This window comes from Phoxinus phoxinus (assembly GCF_949152265.1).
Source record: "Phoxinus phoxinus genome assembly, chromosome: 6".
Lineage (NCBI taxonomy): Eukaryota > Metazoa > Chordata > Actinopteri > Cypriniformes > Leuciscidae > Phoxinus > Phoxinus phoxinus.
In genome coordinates, this window is record NC_136881.1 from 3,440,563 (window position 1) to 3,460,443 (window position 19,881).

The following is a 19,881-nucleotide window of genomic DNA, read 5'->3' on the forward strand; positions in this document are numbered from 1 at the left end:
TCAAATAAATCCTAATGTTAATGAGTATAATTAGAATTTTCAGTAAAAAAAAAAAAAAAAAATCGAAACAAAATCATTGTATTTAAGAAGCAGCATAAGATCATTTCCAGAGATTTTATACTTATTGATATATACTTGGAGAGACAGTGTAGTACAATCTTCAGTTTAGGGTCCAATTCTCACTACTAACTACGACTTTTGCCTCAAAAAGCACCTTTTTACTGCTTATTAATAGTTAGTAAGGCAGTTGATATTGGGTAGTATTAAGGGATATAGCCTAGAATATGGTCATGCAAAATAAGGCATTAATTTGTGCTTCATAAGTACTAATAAACAGCCAATATCCTAGTAATATATCAAAATAAGCAACTTGTTAATACTGAGAATTGGACCCTAAACTAATGTTACCCAAACTTCATATCTTCACCTCTTCATCACATGTACTATTCATTTACCAAAACAGTAAAAGTGTATGTGAAATTATTCGTGTGTAACCTAATTAATATTCATAAGCTGAGCTGAGCCATGCTGTAGTGTTTCAACAAGCTCACCTGTAAATACCATGGTTAAAACGAGTTCTGAAAATTAATTGACATAAATTAATAAACAAAAGAAAACATTGATATTTTCTATTTCAATATGTAAAAAAAAAAAAAAAACCCTAACAAGTCTTGTAAAACTGCATATCATGAAACCAAAAGCAATTACCAGCAGTCACTGTTGTAACCTGGAAGTCTCCCTGACAGCATCTGTATGGGAAGCCAGTGAGCGCTGTGATCAGGTATTATGATTGGGAAGAGCAGCACTCAGGAAATGAGTTTCATCTCATAAGGTGCTGCCCAATAAATCGTAGTGAGTTTTATTAACAGTGGCAGCTGGGGTTACAGCAACAAGACAATCATTTCTCCATAATAGTAACTTCATTTTTATATGAACCATCTGTGCATTAAGAGAAAGCTTTCCGAAGTCTAATTTCAGTGTGTGACCCAGTGGTTACAGGTTTGAAGTGTGATTTGGGCTGATCTGAGGCTTTAACTCAAACTAGTTGGATTCAAGATAGTCTACCAAGTCGAGACCTGGACACTCAGCTGATACTGAACCATTAAACCAGCTAGGACCAGCTAATGACCAGTTTAACCACATCAAATTCAATGTAAAATGGCAATCGAAGGACATTTGTGACCCTGGACCACAAAACCAGTCACATGGGTAATTTTTTTTTTAAAGTGAGATTTATACATCACATGAAAGCTGAATAAATGAGCTTTCCATTGATGTGTGGTTTGTTAGGATAGGACAATATCTGGTCGAGATACAAGTATTAGAAAATCTGGAATCTGAGGATGCAAAAATATCGAAACATTGAGAAAATCTCCTTTAAAGTTGTTCATTTATGTTCACGATTGTGCTGCATTCACTCACAAAAATACATGTTTTATATATTTACGGTAGGAAATTTACTAAATATCATGTATTATTGGCTATTGCCACAGATATACCCGTGCGACTCCAGACTGGTGTTGTGATCCATATTTCTGAGTGAATTAGAAGAAAAAAAATAGAGCATGACTTGATTTTATCTATCAATTAATAAACTTTTATTTTGCTAAAGAGGACCTGTTATCTTTTATTTCCATGTTCATCTTTCGTTAGTGTGTAATTTTGCTGTTTGAGCATAAAAATTCCCTCTATATCAGTGTCAGTGTTTCTGAACTCCTGAAACGGCTCCATTGTAGTCTTGAGTTTCTTCCGGGAACAAACACGTCACAATATTCCTCATTTAAATCATTAATATGCAGAATAAAGGGGCGGGGCCTGGTTGAGTTAGTTAGCAGTGTGTTGAAACTCAGTTATGGTAAGGGGTGGGACATTTCCCAAACACGCTCGAAGCGCTCAACCAATCACAACACACTGATCCAGCCGACCAATCAGAGCACATTGCACTTTCCTCATTAATATTAACCAATATCTTAGATGATGTCATTTCAGAAGCAGAGTATACTACATTTGATTAGATTTGATTTGATTTATTTATAAATAACTTATTTATCATCAATAAAAGCAGGAAAGGTCGTTTTGATTTCATGTTGACTCTAAGCTGGATCAGTTTTGCTGCCCATCATGTGGCACTTACTGTAAGTTAAGGTCTTGGATGGGTAAAGCTGCTTCCAGATCAGCATTAAAGCCCCTCCAGCATCAGCGTTTCGAGTCCAGGCCGCTTAGCGCTCAATGCCTCTGGTTTTGCTCAAAGCTATTATCATCGGCTCATTCCAACTTGGCACCAGAGGTGTTACGAGAGGCCGGTCAAGGTCAGCTGAACATGTTGACACATAATGTATTAAATGAAGAGGCGTTTAAGATGGATTAGTTTGGAATGATAAATGGTTGGGGGGCCGAAAACATGATAAATAGAAGGAAAGCAGAGGGCCAAACCTGCAGATTTCTGAGGTATTAAAGCCGGCCTGGATGGGCTCCAGGGGAGAGAGGTTAAGTCCCCCAGTCTTGCTTATGTCAAAGAGCTGGAATTGAGCCAGCCGGTTCATCGACAGATGGAGAGAGAGAGATAGGTTTGTGCGAGGGCATTGTTTCAGAACGAGCTGCAATAAGGATCTTTCCATAAAGGGCTGTAATAGAGCTATTCTTCTTTGACAGAGTAAAATGTGCAGCATCACTGAAGACATTTCCACATGCAGAGTTTCATTGAAGGATGATCAATTCTGTGCCAGATGTTTCTCTTAAACTGAAGCAATTGTTGACCTGCCGAGAACATATGTGCACTGTGATGCTATTTTTATGACAATTAAGCACATTTCCTCATACTTTACATTACCATAATGCTATATTATTTAAATCTTAAAATATTTGTACATCATAGTACACCGGAAAAAAATTATGTAAATACATTTTCGCACAGAAACTGGAACAATTAGTTACAAAAAAATGAAAAGAAACACATTTAATGTTTCAAATTATTTTCAGAAAGACTGAAATACTTTTTTAAAATAAAACGTACTCCAATAATCTTTGTTTTATTTACAACTTTGAAAAATATTTTTTACAGTGTAGTATTTGATGCACTGCTCTTTAATATACAGTATGATAAAAAAAATAAGTTTATGAGAATCTAATGCAATAATGGAAAATAATTGGCTCAACATTTATAATATTGAAAATAACTCAATTTCTGAATGCATTATTATAATGCACAAATTCAGGGAGAATATGCGAGAAAATGCTAAAATTTCAGGATTCTTTGAGTAGAAAGAACAGCATTTATTACAAATATACAGTATGTTAACAATGTTAATGTCTTTACGTTCAATTTTTAAAATCAATTTAATGTTTATGTATATATATATATATATATATTTTTTTTTTGTCGTTTTGGGGAAAACACCTTGAAAAATCTATGGAAAAAAAAATTATATCGATAAAAATTGTGCTATGAAAGCAATAAAATAATCCTCTTGGTGTTTTTCTCCATTGGTCTCTCTGAGAAACCATATGTTCACTATGGACACATATGAACTTTGCAGTTCACTGTGACCGTACCAATTATTCAGCGATCAAATACAAGACTTGATCAATCCCTACACCGATATTCCCTTTTTTTGACATCATCCTGTCTTCCTCGAGTCGTTTGCTTTTCTCAAAGGTGTGAGTTTATGGAGAAGGACTTCATCAGCACTGGTGTCTCATGCTGTGTCCTTCCCACTGCGCTTAAGTGCTCGCATTTGCCTACTGTTGTGTTTTCAGACAGAAGTTGATCTCAGCAGACAGATTACTGCAGGCACACTCACCCAAGACCCGCTCATGTTCAGCATGGGGCGAGAGACTGTCGTCTGAACAGAGAGAACAAACACATTCGAGTTGGTGGCAAAAATAACAGCACCTAACTGCATTGACAGGTGAGGAAGTGTTGATAAGAATCGCATTCACAGTCCATGCACGGTGATACCTGAAGAAAAAAAATCATGTGTTTGCTCTTGAAAAGAAGTGTGCAATCAGTACAATGATAGAAATGTTCTTATTCATAGTGAACGCTACCAACTTTCACAGGATTTGATAAGCCATTGTCAAGGTGTTGTTGGTGGTTTCTAGGCATTTGCTAAGGTGATCTGTGTGCTTGATAAAACACAGGAGCTTGTTCTAATGTTCTTAATGGTTGCTAATGCTATGTTGTGGAACAGATTAAGGGCCAGTGCCCGGTTGCATAAAGCACCTTAAGTGTAATTTTCCCTTAAGTTCGCCCTTATGTTTCCCGGGTGCTGCAGAAAAAAAAACCTTAAGTGTTACTTTGGGGTTTCTTTAAGTGAAACGTCATAAACACTTAGAATTTCCCTTAAATGCTCTTTTTTTCACTTAAGTAATCCCTTAAAAAGCGTTAAGTGTTGCATAAAACCCCTTAACGGTCATTTCCCTAAGACTTCCCTTAACTTAAGGTTTGGAAATCGTAACCTTAAGAGTAACGCGGACAAAAACAAGACGACATGGCTGAATTTATGGAACCAGCTGAAGATCATTATGTGAATTTTCAGGGATAGGGAGAACCCTTTGGACCATCTGAGCGATGAAAACTTGTTGCAAGAATACCGATTTGATCGACGCGCAATATTTGACATCGCTAACAAACTAGACGGCGACCTGTTGGTCAGTTTTGTAATCACAAAACTTTTGCATACAATCTTAAAAGCGTAGTCTTGCTTAATCTTAACTGTTTTGTTGGCTTCTTTCTTATAAGCGCTCAGCTCTCTTTTTTTTGCGACCACAGAGATGTTTTGGTATTTTTTAAGGACTTCCTGAACCGTCCTCTTCACATCAAGATTCCTTGCATTAATTTTTTTTTTTTATAAAAGTATTTTTTTGCCACAGTTACATTGGGATTTAGTTTGCTTTTCAAAATTGTTTTTCTTTTACCATATCCGTCAAGAAGAATGCATTTCTCCTCCTCTGTCCAATTATTGTTTTCTTTATCTATTCCGATATCCTAGCCTACTTTATTTGATGAAATTGCTAGTGTTAGTGTTTTGCGTATCTATGGCAACAACATACTTTTATAATGTGAATTTAAAACCCTTACCTAAGAGAACCGTTTAAGAGATTATATGCAACACCCTTAAGTTATTCTCTTAGCTAAGGGGAAATCACCCCTTAAGTATCATACTTAAGGGAAAAACTTAAGGTGCTTTATGCAAATTAAGAGCAGCACAAAATAAATAATGGCACAAACAACAGTAAATTGACGAGGGCAAACCTAGTAAATCACCTTGCATGATTCTTTTACAGACTCTCCTCCCATACATTTTGTGTCTGAAAAAACTCCTACAAATGCATATGCAATAAAACCAGCCACAGAAATAACCCTGTCCATGCCTTATCAGCACTAATTTTTCACTGAGTGAATCCTGACAGTAGTTTTTTTAACGCCAAAAGATGGTTTGCACTGGCCAAAGCTGTTAGTAAATCTGACCCTATATACGCTCAACATGTGTGCATGGCACATAAGGGATCATCCATGGCTAGCTGTGCATTAAACAATTTGGATGCAATTTTTTTTACATTACGTGTACTTGCATTGTACTTCCCCAAGAAAGTACTGTAATATAAGGTAACGTGTTTAGGGTTAGGATCAAGGTTGGTACCTAGTTATAACCAAGTTACTGTAATTGCTATAATAAGTCTCTCTCAATGAAGCTGTGAGTTGAATTACTTCAAAACCAGCGATGTTTCCCCCTCGTTGCTGAGAAATATAATGTAGCGTTTTAGTAATAAAAGTCGCAGGGCAGTGTTGATGATAACAATTTTCTGTGCCCCCGAGTGTCTCTGTGTCTGAGAGTGACGTGTGTGTGTGTGTGTGTGTGTGTGTGTGTGTGCACTTCAATGAAAACTGTGCTTTAATATGGAACGGTGATTAAACTGTCTTGGAACTGACTCTGGATTAAACGGTTTTACTGCACACCTTCCAGCCAATCAGAATAAAGTTTTCAGACAGACTCTAGTATAAGTACTGTTATATATTAGGCTATTTTGAAATTGTATTTCCAAAGGACTAAAATGTGCACAAGTCCGTCTCTAGCTGTATTTGCTGTGTGTATTAAATCCAGGCCCATATATCCCACTGATCCACACTTGAGCTCAAACAGTCATGCTCGTGAAATGCTCCCGTTCATTTTCTCCTGGCGTGTGATTGGCTACAGAGGTTTGTTAGACAGGTCACTAGAGACAGACAATATTACCCGACTGAGAGACCAGACGAGCCTCTAGAACAAAAGGTGACGTCTGGGTCATCTTGATTGTAGTGGGACATCGGTTCATCATCCTGATGTTATCAGCACTCGGCCTCTCCCGTGTGACTGAGCTGTTAAGCTTTCATTCAATTGCTAAAATTGCTGCAGTTTTCTTAAATGAATGAATAATTCTGCTTATTGAAATCTTGTACTGGATAATAATGTATGCATTTTTGCTAAATTCATACCTGTTGTGAATATATTGAGTAGTTGCTCGCCATTTTTTGTCATATATTCCAACAAAAATTGCCCTGTGGTTACATAATGAATGGCTACATTGATCAAGTAGGGGCATCTACCCAAAAAACTGGGTATAACTACCTCTCAATGCATCAGCTGATAGTTTCTAACGTTGTATTATCAGCTGTCTCGACACCTGTATCGGCCCTGATCCGCTGCAGATAAATCTTGAGTGCTTCTAAAAGCCTGATCCTCTTTTTGATTCAATATCTGGTCTATTTATGAACCACATTCAGCGTCGGCACGGCTTTGACACACCGCACGGGTGTAGACGCCTCTTCAAGATGAAGAAGACTCGCTGTACCTCAGGTTCATCCATTCAGGTTTTTTCTTTAAACGCGCTCCTCTTGTGCTGTATTAGTGTTAGTATGACAGGCTCACAATGAGGGGTTTCTTTATCGCTGGTGAAATTTCTGAGCGGTAGATCTACATTGACATTTTTAAACTTCCCTGAGAGAAAGAGACAGAAATGGAGAATACATTCAGAGAATAGAGACCTCGGCGTAGAAAAAGACAAAGCAAGACCCCATTTCAGGAGAAGTCTCATCGGTCGTGAACAAGCCGTAATTTGTTCCAAACGAGTAGTGAGATTTTATTGTAACAGAAAAATGTCCTTTACTTTTCTCTGTTTCCCTTTTACTGAGAACAGACTGAACCTTGATAATGCATGATTTGTGTTCAATGGAAATTAAATCAGCCCATTGTTGATGGAACCATTTCAATGGCTTCAGGAAAACATGGAAAATGGATTTCAGAACGAGCACGTCAGTGTGATGTTTAATGGTTATCTAGAACATATTCAATGAAAAAATGAATATGCATTGTATGGTGTAAAGATAAAAAAAGGCCTTCCTACAGAGAAAAAGTTTTTTTTTTTTTTTTTTTTTTTTTTTTTTTTTTTTGCGCATTTACTAATCATTCAAAATAACACCAGGGACATGAATTAAAGGGGTCATTTTTTATATTGTTGTCTGAGGTCAACTTACGACATTCGCTTGGTTTTTACATTCAAAACCATTAAAATGAATAAGTAATCAGCTATTTTCTACCCTGGTTTTGAGCCTAGCTCCTGAAACGCTCGGTTTTTATGGGCATGCCGCGTTGAAGACTTGGAGGTAAACGCCCACTGCTATGATTGGATAACAGTTTTGCATATTATAATGAGTTTCATGTAATCGGTGGGCGGGGCTAAAAAGGCGGTGTTGAAGTAGGCGTCGATCTTCTTCTGCGGAGGCGGGGTTTGAGACCCTTTGACGTCATAGATCCCCACTTTGTCGTTCGCTGGGCCTGGTGTCAATAAAAGCTTTTATTGGACTAACAAGGAAGTATTCAGTTCTGAAACTTACAGGATATTCTTATAGTATGATGTATGATCAAAAGCTCAAGAAAAATTTGATTTCTCAGTTCATCACCCCTTTAAGATTTTATGACTTTAAAACAAACTGAAGATGATTGATTCAGAAAAAAAGTCTTAATTTAGTTTCTGGGCTCGACTAGAATATGTTTTCATGGTTGAATGTTCAAAAAACACATTATTTTTCACATATTCTCCATTGTTGCAGCTCCTCTTCTCCCAGGCTGTCGGTAACGCTCTGTTTACTTCCTGGCCGTTTCTCAATATGCATTCTTAAGTGATCTTGTGTCCTTGTGTTCTCGTACTACGTCATCATTCACAACCGTCAATGTTAAATTCCAATCCTCAGAAGGCAAGTGCAGAGGATGCATGAAAGAACCCGGTGTGTTCTTGATACCGAGGATGCAACGAATGCAAGACTTGAGAGAATCGAACCGTTAGAAATCCCAGAAGACGCTTTGCCTGGTCGATGTACGGAAGAAGTTCTCACTTAAGAGATTCCCGCTGAAAGCTGGAAATACGTGATGGCTCGTGAAAGTAAACATTTGTCTGTTTGCTTTGCTTAATTTTAATAAAGTGATGACCTGAAGAAAGCCTACAGTATTTTTATTAAAAAGTCTCTTAATATTGACAAAGCATAGGTAAACATATAGGCTACTCATTTTCATAAATACTCATGGTAAAATAAAAATATATGAAAATAATGTCTATAATAATATGAAAGAAATGTTTTAAAAGGTTGTGACATTTGTTTGTGGTCCTCGTGTCATTCCAAGTTCGTTCTTTCAAGGTTGCCTGGCAAGACTGGTATCCACGAGAATGCAAGTCCGTTCTTTGCATTGCGAAACAGCTCCTGTCTCTATGAAGCCCCTCCTTCCAAAAAGCTCAGTGTCCTCTGATTGGTCGGCTGGAGCAGTCTGTTGTGATTGGTCAAGCGCTTGGAGTGTGTTTGTAAAATGTCCCGCTCCTTACCATAACCGCCAGTGTCAACACACTACTAGATAACTCAACCAGGCCCCGCCCCTTTATTCTGCATATTAATTATTTAAATGAGGAATATTGTGACATATTCGTTCCAGGAAGAAAACTGATTTTTAGGGAGTTCAGAAACAGTGACACTGATATAGAGAATAACTTTATAACTTTGCAGATCTTTTCATACTCAAACAGCAACATTACACACTAAAGAAAGTTGAAAATGTGAACAAGCATAATAGGTGCTCTACTGCTCTTAATCATCTAATGCACACAATCCTTCTGTTGTGATGCTGTATCAGAGCCGTTGGTTTGGTCTGTTTTAGACTCCGGGCCTTTGTTGCATTCATTTGCATTTTTTTTTCTTTGTAGCAACAAAGACAACAGATCCGACACACATGCTCCGATTGCTGATGTTCCCGGGTGAGTAAGAGCTACCTCAGTGATCAGGAGAGACATGCTCAGCATTCACTAACTAAGAGCCCTCATGCGCCATTGCAGCGTTAACATTTAAGCACATTGAATGCAGTTCACACACTATATATATATATATATGTAGCATCTTTACATAAATGCAATGCTTTGATGTATGCATGCATTTCATGAGTTGAAGAGGATTAGTGGCAGATTTCAGTTTCATTTATATCAGATAAGTCTGGTTGTTCATGTTTGCATGTCTGAAAGATAATATTTTGTTTTACGTGCTGTGATACAATGTAGATATATGAGTGATTCAGTTATCGATTCCATGTTGTTAAATAATTTCAGAAACCTTGCACGTCACCGCTATGTACTTAGAAACCCTATAGTGCTCAATGCTACATTCTGCATCTCATGCTAAATTATTTCCAATGTTGTTTTAAAGAAAATTCCAATTCTAGGAATCTAGAAACGAAGAACCGTGCACAAACTTCAGTTGAAAAAAACTATCATACCTTTCTAGCTTGACCATGACATGTTCCTTTTATATCCAAAAACAGATTTAAAATGAATCATTCACTTGAAGGCAGCCCGGTCTCACCCCAAAACGTCATATACTGACGGGTCTTGACCATACGTCAACATACGACGAAATGTGTACCCCTATAACGTCAATATGAGACGCAGACATAAGCGCACCAGCAGCGCCTCCTAGCGGTACCCTAACGCATACCTAAACCCAACCATACCAGAATCGTCACACATGGACGTTAAAGGGTACCCTTTTCGTCGTATGTTGACGTATGGTCAAGACCCGTCAGTATGTGACGTTTTGGGGTGAGACTGTGTTATTGAAGGCTGAAACTGTAATTCAACACCAAATAATACAACTTCAGAAGTTCTTGCGCAATTGAGAGTTTGAATGTGATGCATCAGTACGGATAAATGCGTACTGAAATCCTCTGGTGGAGTCATATGTTTTCTGTATTTCTCCCTGGACTTTTGTTATACTTTGTTTCCTTTTCTGTCTGCCATCTTTGTAGTCCCTTTGTAGTTTTTCAGTTGGATTAGTCAGATTTCTCCCAGGTTGTTAGCCCTGTGTATAAATAGCCCTTGTGTTGCTTGTCGTTGATTGGTGATAGAGTGATGTGGAGGCCTGTTCTCTGTTCTCTTTGCTCTCCATGTTCCTGGTTGTTGTTTGTTCTTTTTCATTAAACCTGGACTTAGATCCTCGTCTCTGCCTGCTTTCCCTTGCTCTCTGTGTACAGATGGTGTTGAATTGCATTAGTTGATCCTACAAGAGAACTGTCGAGTGAACTTCTTTTTTGACTTAATTGGTAGTTGCACAAAGGAAAACTTGCACATGCTATAAATATATATGAGCACAAATAAGATTTATGAAATTTTGTCCATGAACACTTGAGTTTTGGGCATGTTTTGGGCTTGACGACTCAAGACTCAAGGCTCAGCCTTAAACATCACAGCCACGGACCGTTGGCTGAACAATTGATGCAGAAGGCAAATTAAATGGGAAACACTTCAGGAGTTTCAAAGTTGTCATCTTATTGGTTGAATTCTACAGTATTTCCGGGAGACGTGTGTCACGTTCTTTAACGGTGCGCCTGTTGTGAAGCCAAACCCCCTCATGGAAGAAGAAAGCCGTTGTGTTTACAACTGTGACAATTAACTCCTATCCGGATCAAATAAACACTGAATTTTTAAAACTATGTGAAGTTAGCGGAACTATTGTTGCAGTAAAATTACACATCTTTCTTGAATTAATCATTTATTTATTGATTTATTGTAGGGACTTCAAATTTACATTTTCATGCCACCAAATATGATGCGGAACAAAACGAACTGTGATTGGTCCTCTTGGGTGGACCTTCTGAAAACATATTTTAACATTATACGTATTTACATTCAGTATCTTTTTGGAAAAAAATAAAATAAAAATGTATCCAAGGCATCAGGCGTTTCCATCACGTGAAAAGATCGATGCAACACTCGTTTAGGTGAGTCACATTGCTCCTCTGTATGTTGTTTTGTATCAAATTAAAAGACATACAGAACAATAATGAATTTATAGTTATGTACACAATCCTGTTTTTTCCCGAAGTCATTATGAAGGAGCTGCACTGCTCTTTCCTGAAGAGGTCGCAAAAAGCCTGCGATAATAACTCAATCCATGGGTTGTTACATCTGACCCAAGAGCTGGGTAACACAATAAAACTACCCAAACACTGGGTTGTTACATCTGACCCAAGATCTGGCTAACACAAGAAAACTACCCAAACACTGGGTTATTACATCTGACCCAAGAGCTGGGTAACACATTAAAACTACCGAAACACTGGGTTGTTACATCTGACCCAAGAGCTGGGTAACACAAGAAAACGTACTCGGTTACTAACGTAACCTCGGTTCTCTCTAGGAGAGGGAACGAGTACTGCGTCGAAAGAACGCTACGGGAAAGATATTTCTTTGTCGAGATTGAAGCCAAAAATTAATCCTTAATTTTGTAATATTGTAAAACGCTTTTCTGAAGCATACAACCTAGGCGGAGCAATACAGCTCACCCATTGGCTGCTCTGCCAGAAAAGCACAGCCTATGCGAGGCCAGGACGCTGACCAATGAGGACGCTTCGCGCCCTTCTGCGTCACCTCCCGCCCAAACAGGCGTGGCCTAGGCCTATAAATACGAGCATAGCTGTCTAACACGCCGATTTTCGTCAATGAAGCGACGCAGCGTGGACACGCACGGCATGAGACGCAGTACTCGTTCCCTCTCCTAGAGAGAACCGAGGTTACGTTAGTAACCGAGTACGTTCTCTTACGTAGAGTTCTCTCGTACTGCGTCGAAAGAACGCTACGGGAACCCCATGCAAACCGCCGTGCGTGTTCTTGGATCGACACAGACACCTAAGGGCGCGCGCGCCCTGGTATACAAGCGCCTACCCCAAGAAGTATAAGGAGAGCGGCTAAAATAGCATCATCCCTTATAGTAGTGCCTCTCAAGGCATAATAGCATATATATGTAAATATAGATATATATGAGGGGTAATAGCATGCTCATGGGACACATTGTCAGTGAGTGATGCTTAAAACATTGAAGTGACCTGGGCCGCAGCGCGGGGCAGGAGCACTTATACATATTAGACATTGAAGTGACCTGGGCCGCAGCGCGGGGCAGGAGCACTTGTACATATTACCATTGAAGTGACCTGGGCCGCAGTGCGGGGCAGGAACACTTATACATAGTCTTCTAGACCGAGAGCAGTTTAGCCTGCAACGCAGGAACCTCTAGGTTATAGAACCTAATAAATGTAGACGGGGAGGCCCAGCCTGCCGCCATACAGATATCTTGTAACGAGATTCCGCTATACCAAGCCCATGAGGAGGCCATGCCTCTCGTGGAATGTGCTCTGATGCCCAAAGGGCATTCCAAGCCTCCAGATGCGTAGGCTAGCGCAATGGCGTCCACTACCCATCGAGACAGACTCTGTTTCGTTGCGGCTCGTCCCTTGGAGCGCCCGCTGAACGAAACGAAGAGCTGCTCCGTCTGTCGAAAAACAGCGGAGCGGGACACGTAAGCTCTTAATGCCCTGACCGGGCAAAGGGAGCTATTTCCGTCCTCTGAGGCCGGCAGGGCCGACAGGGAGATGACCTGAGCCCTGAACGGTGTGTTGAGGGACTTAGGCACGTACCCATGCTTCGGTTTCAACACGACTATAGAGTCGTTTGGACCGAACTCCATACAAGAAGCTCTCACCGAGAGCGCTTGCAAGTCTCCCACACGCTTCACTGAAGCGAGAGCCAAAAGAAACACGGTCTTGAGAGACAGGTGTTTCATGTCAACTGAGTGAATAGGCTCGAAAGGGGCCCCTTTCATAGCGTTCAACACTGTAGAAAGGTCCCAAACGGGGACTGAAGGAGGCCTTGGAGGGTTTAACCTCCTGGCGCCTCTCAGGAAGCGGACCACCAGGTCGTTCCTGCCTAGTGAACGGCCAAGCGTTGGATTAACGAACGCTGATATGGCAGCCACATAGACTTTGAGCGTGGATGGGGTTCTTCCCTTATCCAATAGCTCTTGCAAGAAGGAGAGAATCTCCGGTTCTCCACACTGAAGTGGTGACAGACCTTGATCTGAACACCATCCAGAGAACACCGACCATTTGGAAGCGTAGAGCCGTCTAGTAGACGGAGCCCTAGCTTGTTCGATCGTGTCTAACACTCCTCTTGGGAGGTTAGCGGGTACCCGTTTATGGCCCATACGTGTAGGGACCAAAGCTCGGGGTGAGGATGCAAAATCGAGCCCTTGGCCTGTGAGAGGAGGTCTCTCCTCACTGGTATCGGCCACGGGGCAGTACTTTTCAGTTGCATCAAAGCTGGGAACCAGGTCTGATTCGTCCAGAATGGAGCAACTAGCAGTACTGAGCATCCGCTCTCCCTGATACGCTCCAGCACTTGAGGCAGGAGTGAGACAGGAGGAAAAGCATAGAGCGGGCGGCGGGGCCAGACTCTGGCCAGCGCGTTCGTGCTCTTCGAAAAGAATTCTGGGCAATGAGCGTTTTCCTGGTTTGCAAACAGGTCTATTTCCGCTCTGCCGAACGTTTTCCACAGCAGACGCACTGTCTGTGTGTGTAGGGACCACTCTCCAGTGGGAACGTTGTTCCGTGAGAGTCTGTCCGGGCCTACGTTCAAGTGGCCTGGCACGTGCATTGCTCTTAACGAGCGCAGGTTGTGCTGGGCCCACACCAGTATGCGTTCCGCTAACCTGAATAGGTTCCGGGATCTCACGCCACCCTGGCGGTTTATGTAGGCTACTACCGACATGTTGTCCAAGCGGACCAGGACGTGGTGTCCTTTTATCCGGGGACAGAAGCGCCTCAGCGCAAAGTCCACTGCCATCATTTCCAGGCAGTTTATGTGCGGTAGTTTGGCTCGCTCTGACCACTGGCCAAAGAGCGGACTGCCGTCGAGCAGTGCTCCCCAGCCTGAGGTGGACGCGTCCGTGGACACCACCTTCAGGCTCGAGGAAGTCCCCAGGCTTACACCTGACCGGTACCAGTCTGACGCTCTCCATGGTGTCAGGGCTGAAATGCATTCCTGAGTGACCTTGAGGCGATAGCGACCGTGTAGCCATGCTCGGCGCGGTACGCGCGCTCTCAACCAGAACTGTAGTGGGCGCATGCGCAGCAGGCCCAACTGCAGCACTGTTGAGGCTGAGGCCATGAGGCCCAGCATTTTCTGAAATCTCCTGAGTGGCACTATGTGGCCGCTGAGGAAGGATTTCGCCATTTGCAGGGTATTTCGCCTGCGCTGTGATGACAGCTGTGCTGTCATAGACAGTGAGTTCAGATCCAGTCCTAAAAAGGAGATCCTTTGACTGGGAAACAGTGAACTTTTCTCCCAATTGACCCTCAGACCTAAGCACTCGAGGTGATCGAGTATTAGTGTCTTGTGGTGAGCGAGTTCTGACGGCGATTGAGCCAGAATTAGCCAATCGTCCAAATAGTTCAGAATTCGAACGCCCCGGAGTCTCAGGGGTGCCAGCGCCGCGTCCATGCACACTGTAAATGTACGAGGTGCTAGGGATAGGCCGAATGGCAGGACTGTGTACTGATATGCCCGGCCCTCGAAGGCGAATCTCAAAAATCGCCTGTGACGTGACGCAATTTGTATGTGAAAATACGCGTCTTTCAGATCTATTGCCATAAACCAGTCTTCTCGGCGAATTTGCGCGAGGATACCTCTGGTCGTGAGCATTCTGAACTTCCGCTTTGCAAGCGTTTTGTTCAGACGCCTTAGATCTAAAATGGGTCTGAGACCCCCGTCTTTCTTCGGTACCAGGAAATATCTGCTGTACAGGCCCCCTTCGCTCTGAGCTTGAGATAAAGGCTCTATGGCCCCTTTGCTCAATAGCTTCGCTATTTCGGCTCGAAGTAGATGTGCTACTTCTGTTTTTACCGTGGTTTCGACTTTTCCCGTGAAACGGGGAGGGCGTCGATAAAACTGTAGCGAATAGCCTCTTTTTATAGTCTCTAGCACCCATTCTGAAACCCCGGGTAGTCCTTCCCATGCATCTGCACGTGTGACTAGGGGTTGAATGTAATCTGGGCTCTGGTCGCGAAATGGCGGCGACACGAGAGCAACCATGTGCTGTGACATGGACGCCGTGGCGTCTGAGGCGGGGGACATGTTTAACACAGTATGCGTCCCGCGCGCGCTCGACTCTCTGAGTTGAGAGAGAGCACGCGGGGCGAGCCCTACGGGGCTCGTTATGTTTGTGAATAAACGTGGGCGCTTGGTGGCGGGCACATTTATAACACCGGGGACACTGTGTTTGTGTACTGACTGACCGTTCGTTAGTTTCGTTTTTACAGAAACCGCGGAACGTGCAGTGTGTAGTGGTTGTGGGCACTGGACAGTGGGCACGCTCACTACACGTAAAGCACAATCGGTGTGAGCCCATTTTATGTGTGCAAACCCTGTGTTGAACGGGGCTGTGCTTGTGTGAATGAATGGGCACTGGGTGGGCATTGCAGTTACACACATTACACCATCGGCCTTGGCCGGAACACCAGAAATTAAACTCTTTTTTAGATTTATCTGGGTCGCCGTGAAAACGGCGTTTGTGTGCAGGCAAACGGGCTTTACGGCCGGTTTGTTGGCTGCTGAGTACACTGGTACAAACACGGAACTTAGGGCTGTACAAGCGGGAATCTTTGGTGGAAGTCCGGCCGCAGCGGGACCCGAACACCGTCTTTTTCCTAGCAGGGCTAGGATGGCGCCGAGGCCTCGGGCTTGATTGAGATCTTGGGCCGAGGACCACGCGGTGGCGGGCGGCGTCCGGCGGAGCGAGACCGTGGTCTCTCTCGGGCCTGTTGCTGCTGGGCCGGCGCGGCGGGCGCGGGGCGCTGCTGAGTTCGGGCAGGCGGCTGTTTAGGGCGGCCTGTTGCGGAACTGGAGCGCTTTGGCAGGAAATGTCTCATGGCCTGCGAAGTTTTCTGTACCTCGGCGAATCGGTCCGCGAAGTCCTTCACGGAGGATCCGAAGAGGCCAGCCGGTGAAATGGGGGCGTCGAGAAACGCAGAGCGCTCGGATTCCGCCATTTCAGAGAGAGTCAGCCATAAATGTCTCTCAGAAACAGTAGCTGTGGCCATAATCCTGCCGATGGCGTGTGCGGCGGACTTTGTAGCGCGAAGAGCTAGGTCTGTGGCGCTACGCAGGTCCGGACGGCAAGCTTTGGATGGTAGGACTCCCTTAGCCCGCCGTCCCGCAGAGGGTGGGCAAAGGTGAGTCGCTACCGCCTCCTCGACCGGAGGGAGAGCGTGGTAGCCTCTGTCTCGAGCACCGTCCACTACGGAGAATGCTGGCGAGGCAGAAGTACGTACTCTGGCTGAAAATGGCGCCTTCCATGATTTCGCTACCTCTTCGTGAAGCTCAGGAAGAAACGGTGCGTGTCTGGAGGGGGGCGCAGCGCGGTCTCCAGAGAGGAAGCGTCCATCCTGCCGGTTGAGTGCAGGTTGTTCGGGCGTCGACCAATCGAGGCCGAGGCTCGACACGGCCTGTGTGAGCAGACGCATCAGTTCCGCCTCGATGCTGATCTTCCCTCCTCTGCGCTCTCGAACAGCGGGGGAGGGGAGGTCCACAGAGCTCGCCCAACCCTCGCTCTCCGAAGCGAGAAGCGAACAGCAATCATCATCTCCCTCTGATACAGCTTGCTGGTCGTCATCCATAACGGACAAAGCGGCGTGCTGCGGCTGTTGTCCGTCGGTGAGCGACTCGAGCGAGACGTTGAGAGGAGCTAGCGGCGGCGGCGGCGAGCTCCTCGTGGAGGGAGGTTCCGGGACCCGCTGAGCACGGCGCTTTTTACGGCGCGGCGCTACAGGGGGCGGTTGAGCAGCTTCGGCGAAAGATGCAAGGCGAGTCCGCAGAGTCGCGATTGGCATCATGTCGCAGTGATGGCAGCCGCCATCACCGAGAGCGATAGCTGCATGTTCCTCGCCCAAGCAGGAAACACATAACTCGTGGTGGTCCCCGTCGATGAGCGCAGCTCGGCAGGAGCCGCAGGAAAAGCGAGACATCTTTATAAAGACGCTCGTGCTCTTTTGTGAGGAAAAAGCGTGTGACGCGGTAGGCGAACACACACACAAAACACACACAAAACTGAAAGGATATATCCACGCCGGAGAAGCGCAGCAGGGAACGGCGGCTGAAGGCGGCGAAGACCAGCGGCTTCAGGTAAGGGCTCGTCCTGCTGAGGTGCTTGTATCCAGACGGCTGTGGTGGCTCGAATCAATCCAGCGATGCGTGCAGCTTCGTTGAATTTAAGAAAATCGGCGTGTTAGACAGCTATGCTCGTATTTATAGGCCTAGGCCACGCCTGTTTGGGCGGGAGGTGACGCAGAAGGGCGCGAAGCGTCCTCATTGGTCAGCGTCCTGGCCTCGCATAGGCTGTGCTTTTCTGGCAGAGCAGCCAATGGGTGAGCTGTATTGCTCCGCCTAGGTTGTATGCTTCAGAAAAGCGTTTTACAATATTACAAAATTAAGGATTAATTTTTGGCTTCAATCTCGACAAAGAAATATCTTTCCCGTAGCGTTCTTTCGACGCAGTACGAGAGAACTCTACGTAAGAGAACTACCCAAACACTGGGTTGTTACATCTGACCCAGGAGCTAAGTAACACAAGAAAACTACCCAAATAGTGAAAAAATTACACAGAAAAATTACCCAAAAGGCTCAACCCAGGATTTGGGTAGAAAAAATAAAGATTTTTAGTGTAGTGGCAGGATATTTGTTTTCTAAACTCAGTCCAGGATCCCAAACACGTTTAATGCAGATAGGAAATAGCAAATTACATCATTACAGACTATTCAAAATGCAGTATTATAGGTGAATAAATTACAGAAAACCTTAGGTTTTACCACAAGCTACAATGTTTCGAACTCTGCCGCTGTCAGTCATGGCACAGAATAGAGATTAAGAGCGTTGGTCGAGCTCCAGTGACGCCCGCTGCTTCTCAGCCCACCTTTTAGGATGAACACTGCTGTGTTTGCCTATTCCCAACACATTAATGCATAATTGGGGCCTGTTGCCCATGAGAACTGCACAATGATCGGTTTCTGTGCTAATTTAAATATGTCACCAGCGTGGTTCAATCTGTATGCCCACCAGCAGTAATTACTGTACGTTATTACAGAGCCTCGGCCCCTTTATATCATAAAAAGATGCGATCATATTTCTTGACTAAAAGAAGAAGAAAAAAGGCTATTTTTAAGCATTCTTGTTTCGTGAAGCGTGATTGAAATCAAATGATGGCTTGATTGTTTTTTGGAATATGTAGGAATCTGTAATTAGTTCCATGTGGAAGGACACAATAAGGAATTTAATTAATTGTTAATACTTCTATATTTGGTTGCTAATTTGTTGAGTTCAGGTGACTTTGTTTGTTCGCTCTGCTGTTTACTGGCATTTTAATGAGATAGGAAAATTAAATTTGATCATGTCCTGCATGTGTTATGTTGTAAACACTGTAAGTGTAAATGAATAAGCAGGAAGACAATTATTCAGAGTCTACACATTCATGGAATCTATGATGACAAGAAGTTTATTGGACTCTTCAAAGCACCATGAAACATCTCCCTGTTTCCGAAATAAATGAAAACGAGATGTAATGGCTTAAAAAGGTCAGAACGGTTTTGCTTTGCTGCTCGACTGTAGAATATAATTGTAGCTAATGTAAACAACTAGCGCAGCATCCGAGGATCAATGTTTGCCTTGTGTGGCATTTTATAGGTGATGTGAAAATGATTAAAACGAAGACACACTGTGATGTAACATTTAGACAACACGCTACTTATTGATCCAGATCTTTACTGCTGAAGACAACAGCCAATACTGCTCACTTGTGATGCATTTCAGAGCCGTTTCGTTAACCTGCAGCTGCTCTCCAATTCAGAAATTATAAGATAACAGCTTACAGTAGAGAAAGGTCGTAGATATTTTAAGAGCATGAGTGGATGTTGAAGAATCTGGTCTTAAACCATTTATATATATATATATATATATATATATATATATATATATAGCCTAACCATGATGCTGAATTCAGGAATAGTGGCATTTTCTAATAAAAAGTATTATTTGTGTTGTTTATAGTAGTCAAAAGTCTGGAATAATTATGATTTTTTTCCCTAAATGTTTCTGAAGGATCATGTGAGACTGGAGTAATTATGCTGAAAATTCAGCTTTCCACCACAGGAATAAATTACCTATTAAAATATACTTTTTTTTTTTTATAATATTGCTGTTTTTACTGTATTTTTGATAAAATACATGAATGACTTCTTTCAAAAACATTAAATCTTAATGAAATCTTAATTATTTTAATATTTTGACCTGCAAGGATATATATTTGAAAAAAAACTACCCCTAAGTATTAAAATGCAGTATAGTTTGCAAACAGCAGGCCATACCATAACTATGATAGTTCATTACCCCGATTCTTAACTAGCCATCTCTCTTCACAGATGTTTGCATATGGGTATTGTTCACTCATTTCTGCTGTAAAGGTCCACTTTGCCTTTGAGATATTAGGCG

At 42.9% G+C, this 19,881-nt stretch overlaps 1 protein-coding gene across 1 annotated transcript; it reads right to left on the minus strand.

Moving 5' to 3' along the window:
• Positions 1-11,974: 11,974 nt before the first annotated feature.
• Positions 11,975-15,374, minus strand: LOC307000713 (uncharacterized protein). The gene is made up of 2 exons (XM_079616499.1): positions 12,449-15,374; positions 11,975-12,395 (listed from the first exon to the last, which is right to left on the minus strand). The coding sequence occupies exon 1, from the start codon at positions 15,356-15,358 to the stop codon at positions 12,542-12,544; it is 2,817 nt and encodes a 938-aa protein (XP_079472625.1). The 5' UTR covers positions 15,359-15,374; the 3' UTR covers positions 11,975-12,395; positions 12,449-12,541.
• Between the last annotated feature and the right edge of the window lie 4,507 nt (positions 15,375-19,881).

Bases quoted from the DNA above. Each gene is read 5' to 3' on its own strand.
- LOC307000713 (XM_079616499.1), bottom strand. From the start codon at position 15,358: ATGGGAAGGACTACCCGGGGTTTCAGAATGGGTGCTAGAGACTATAAA.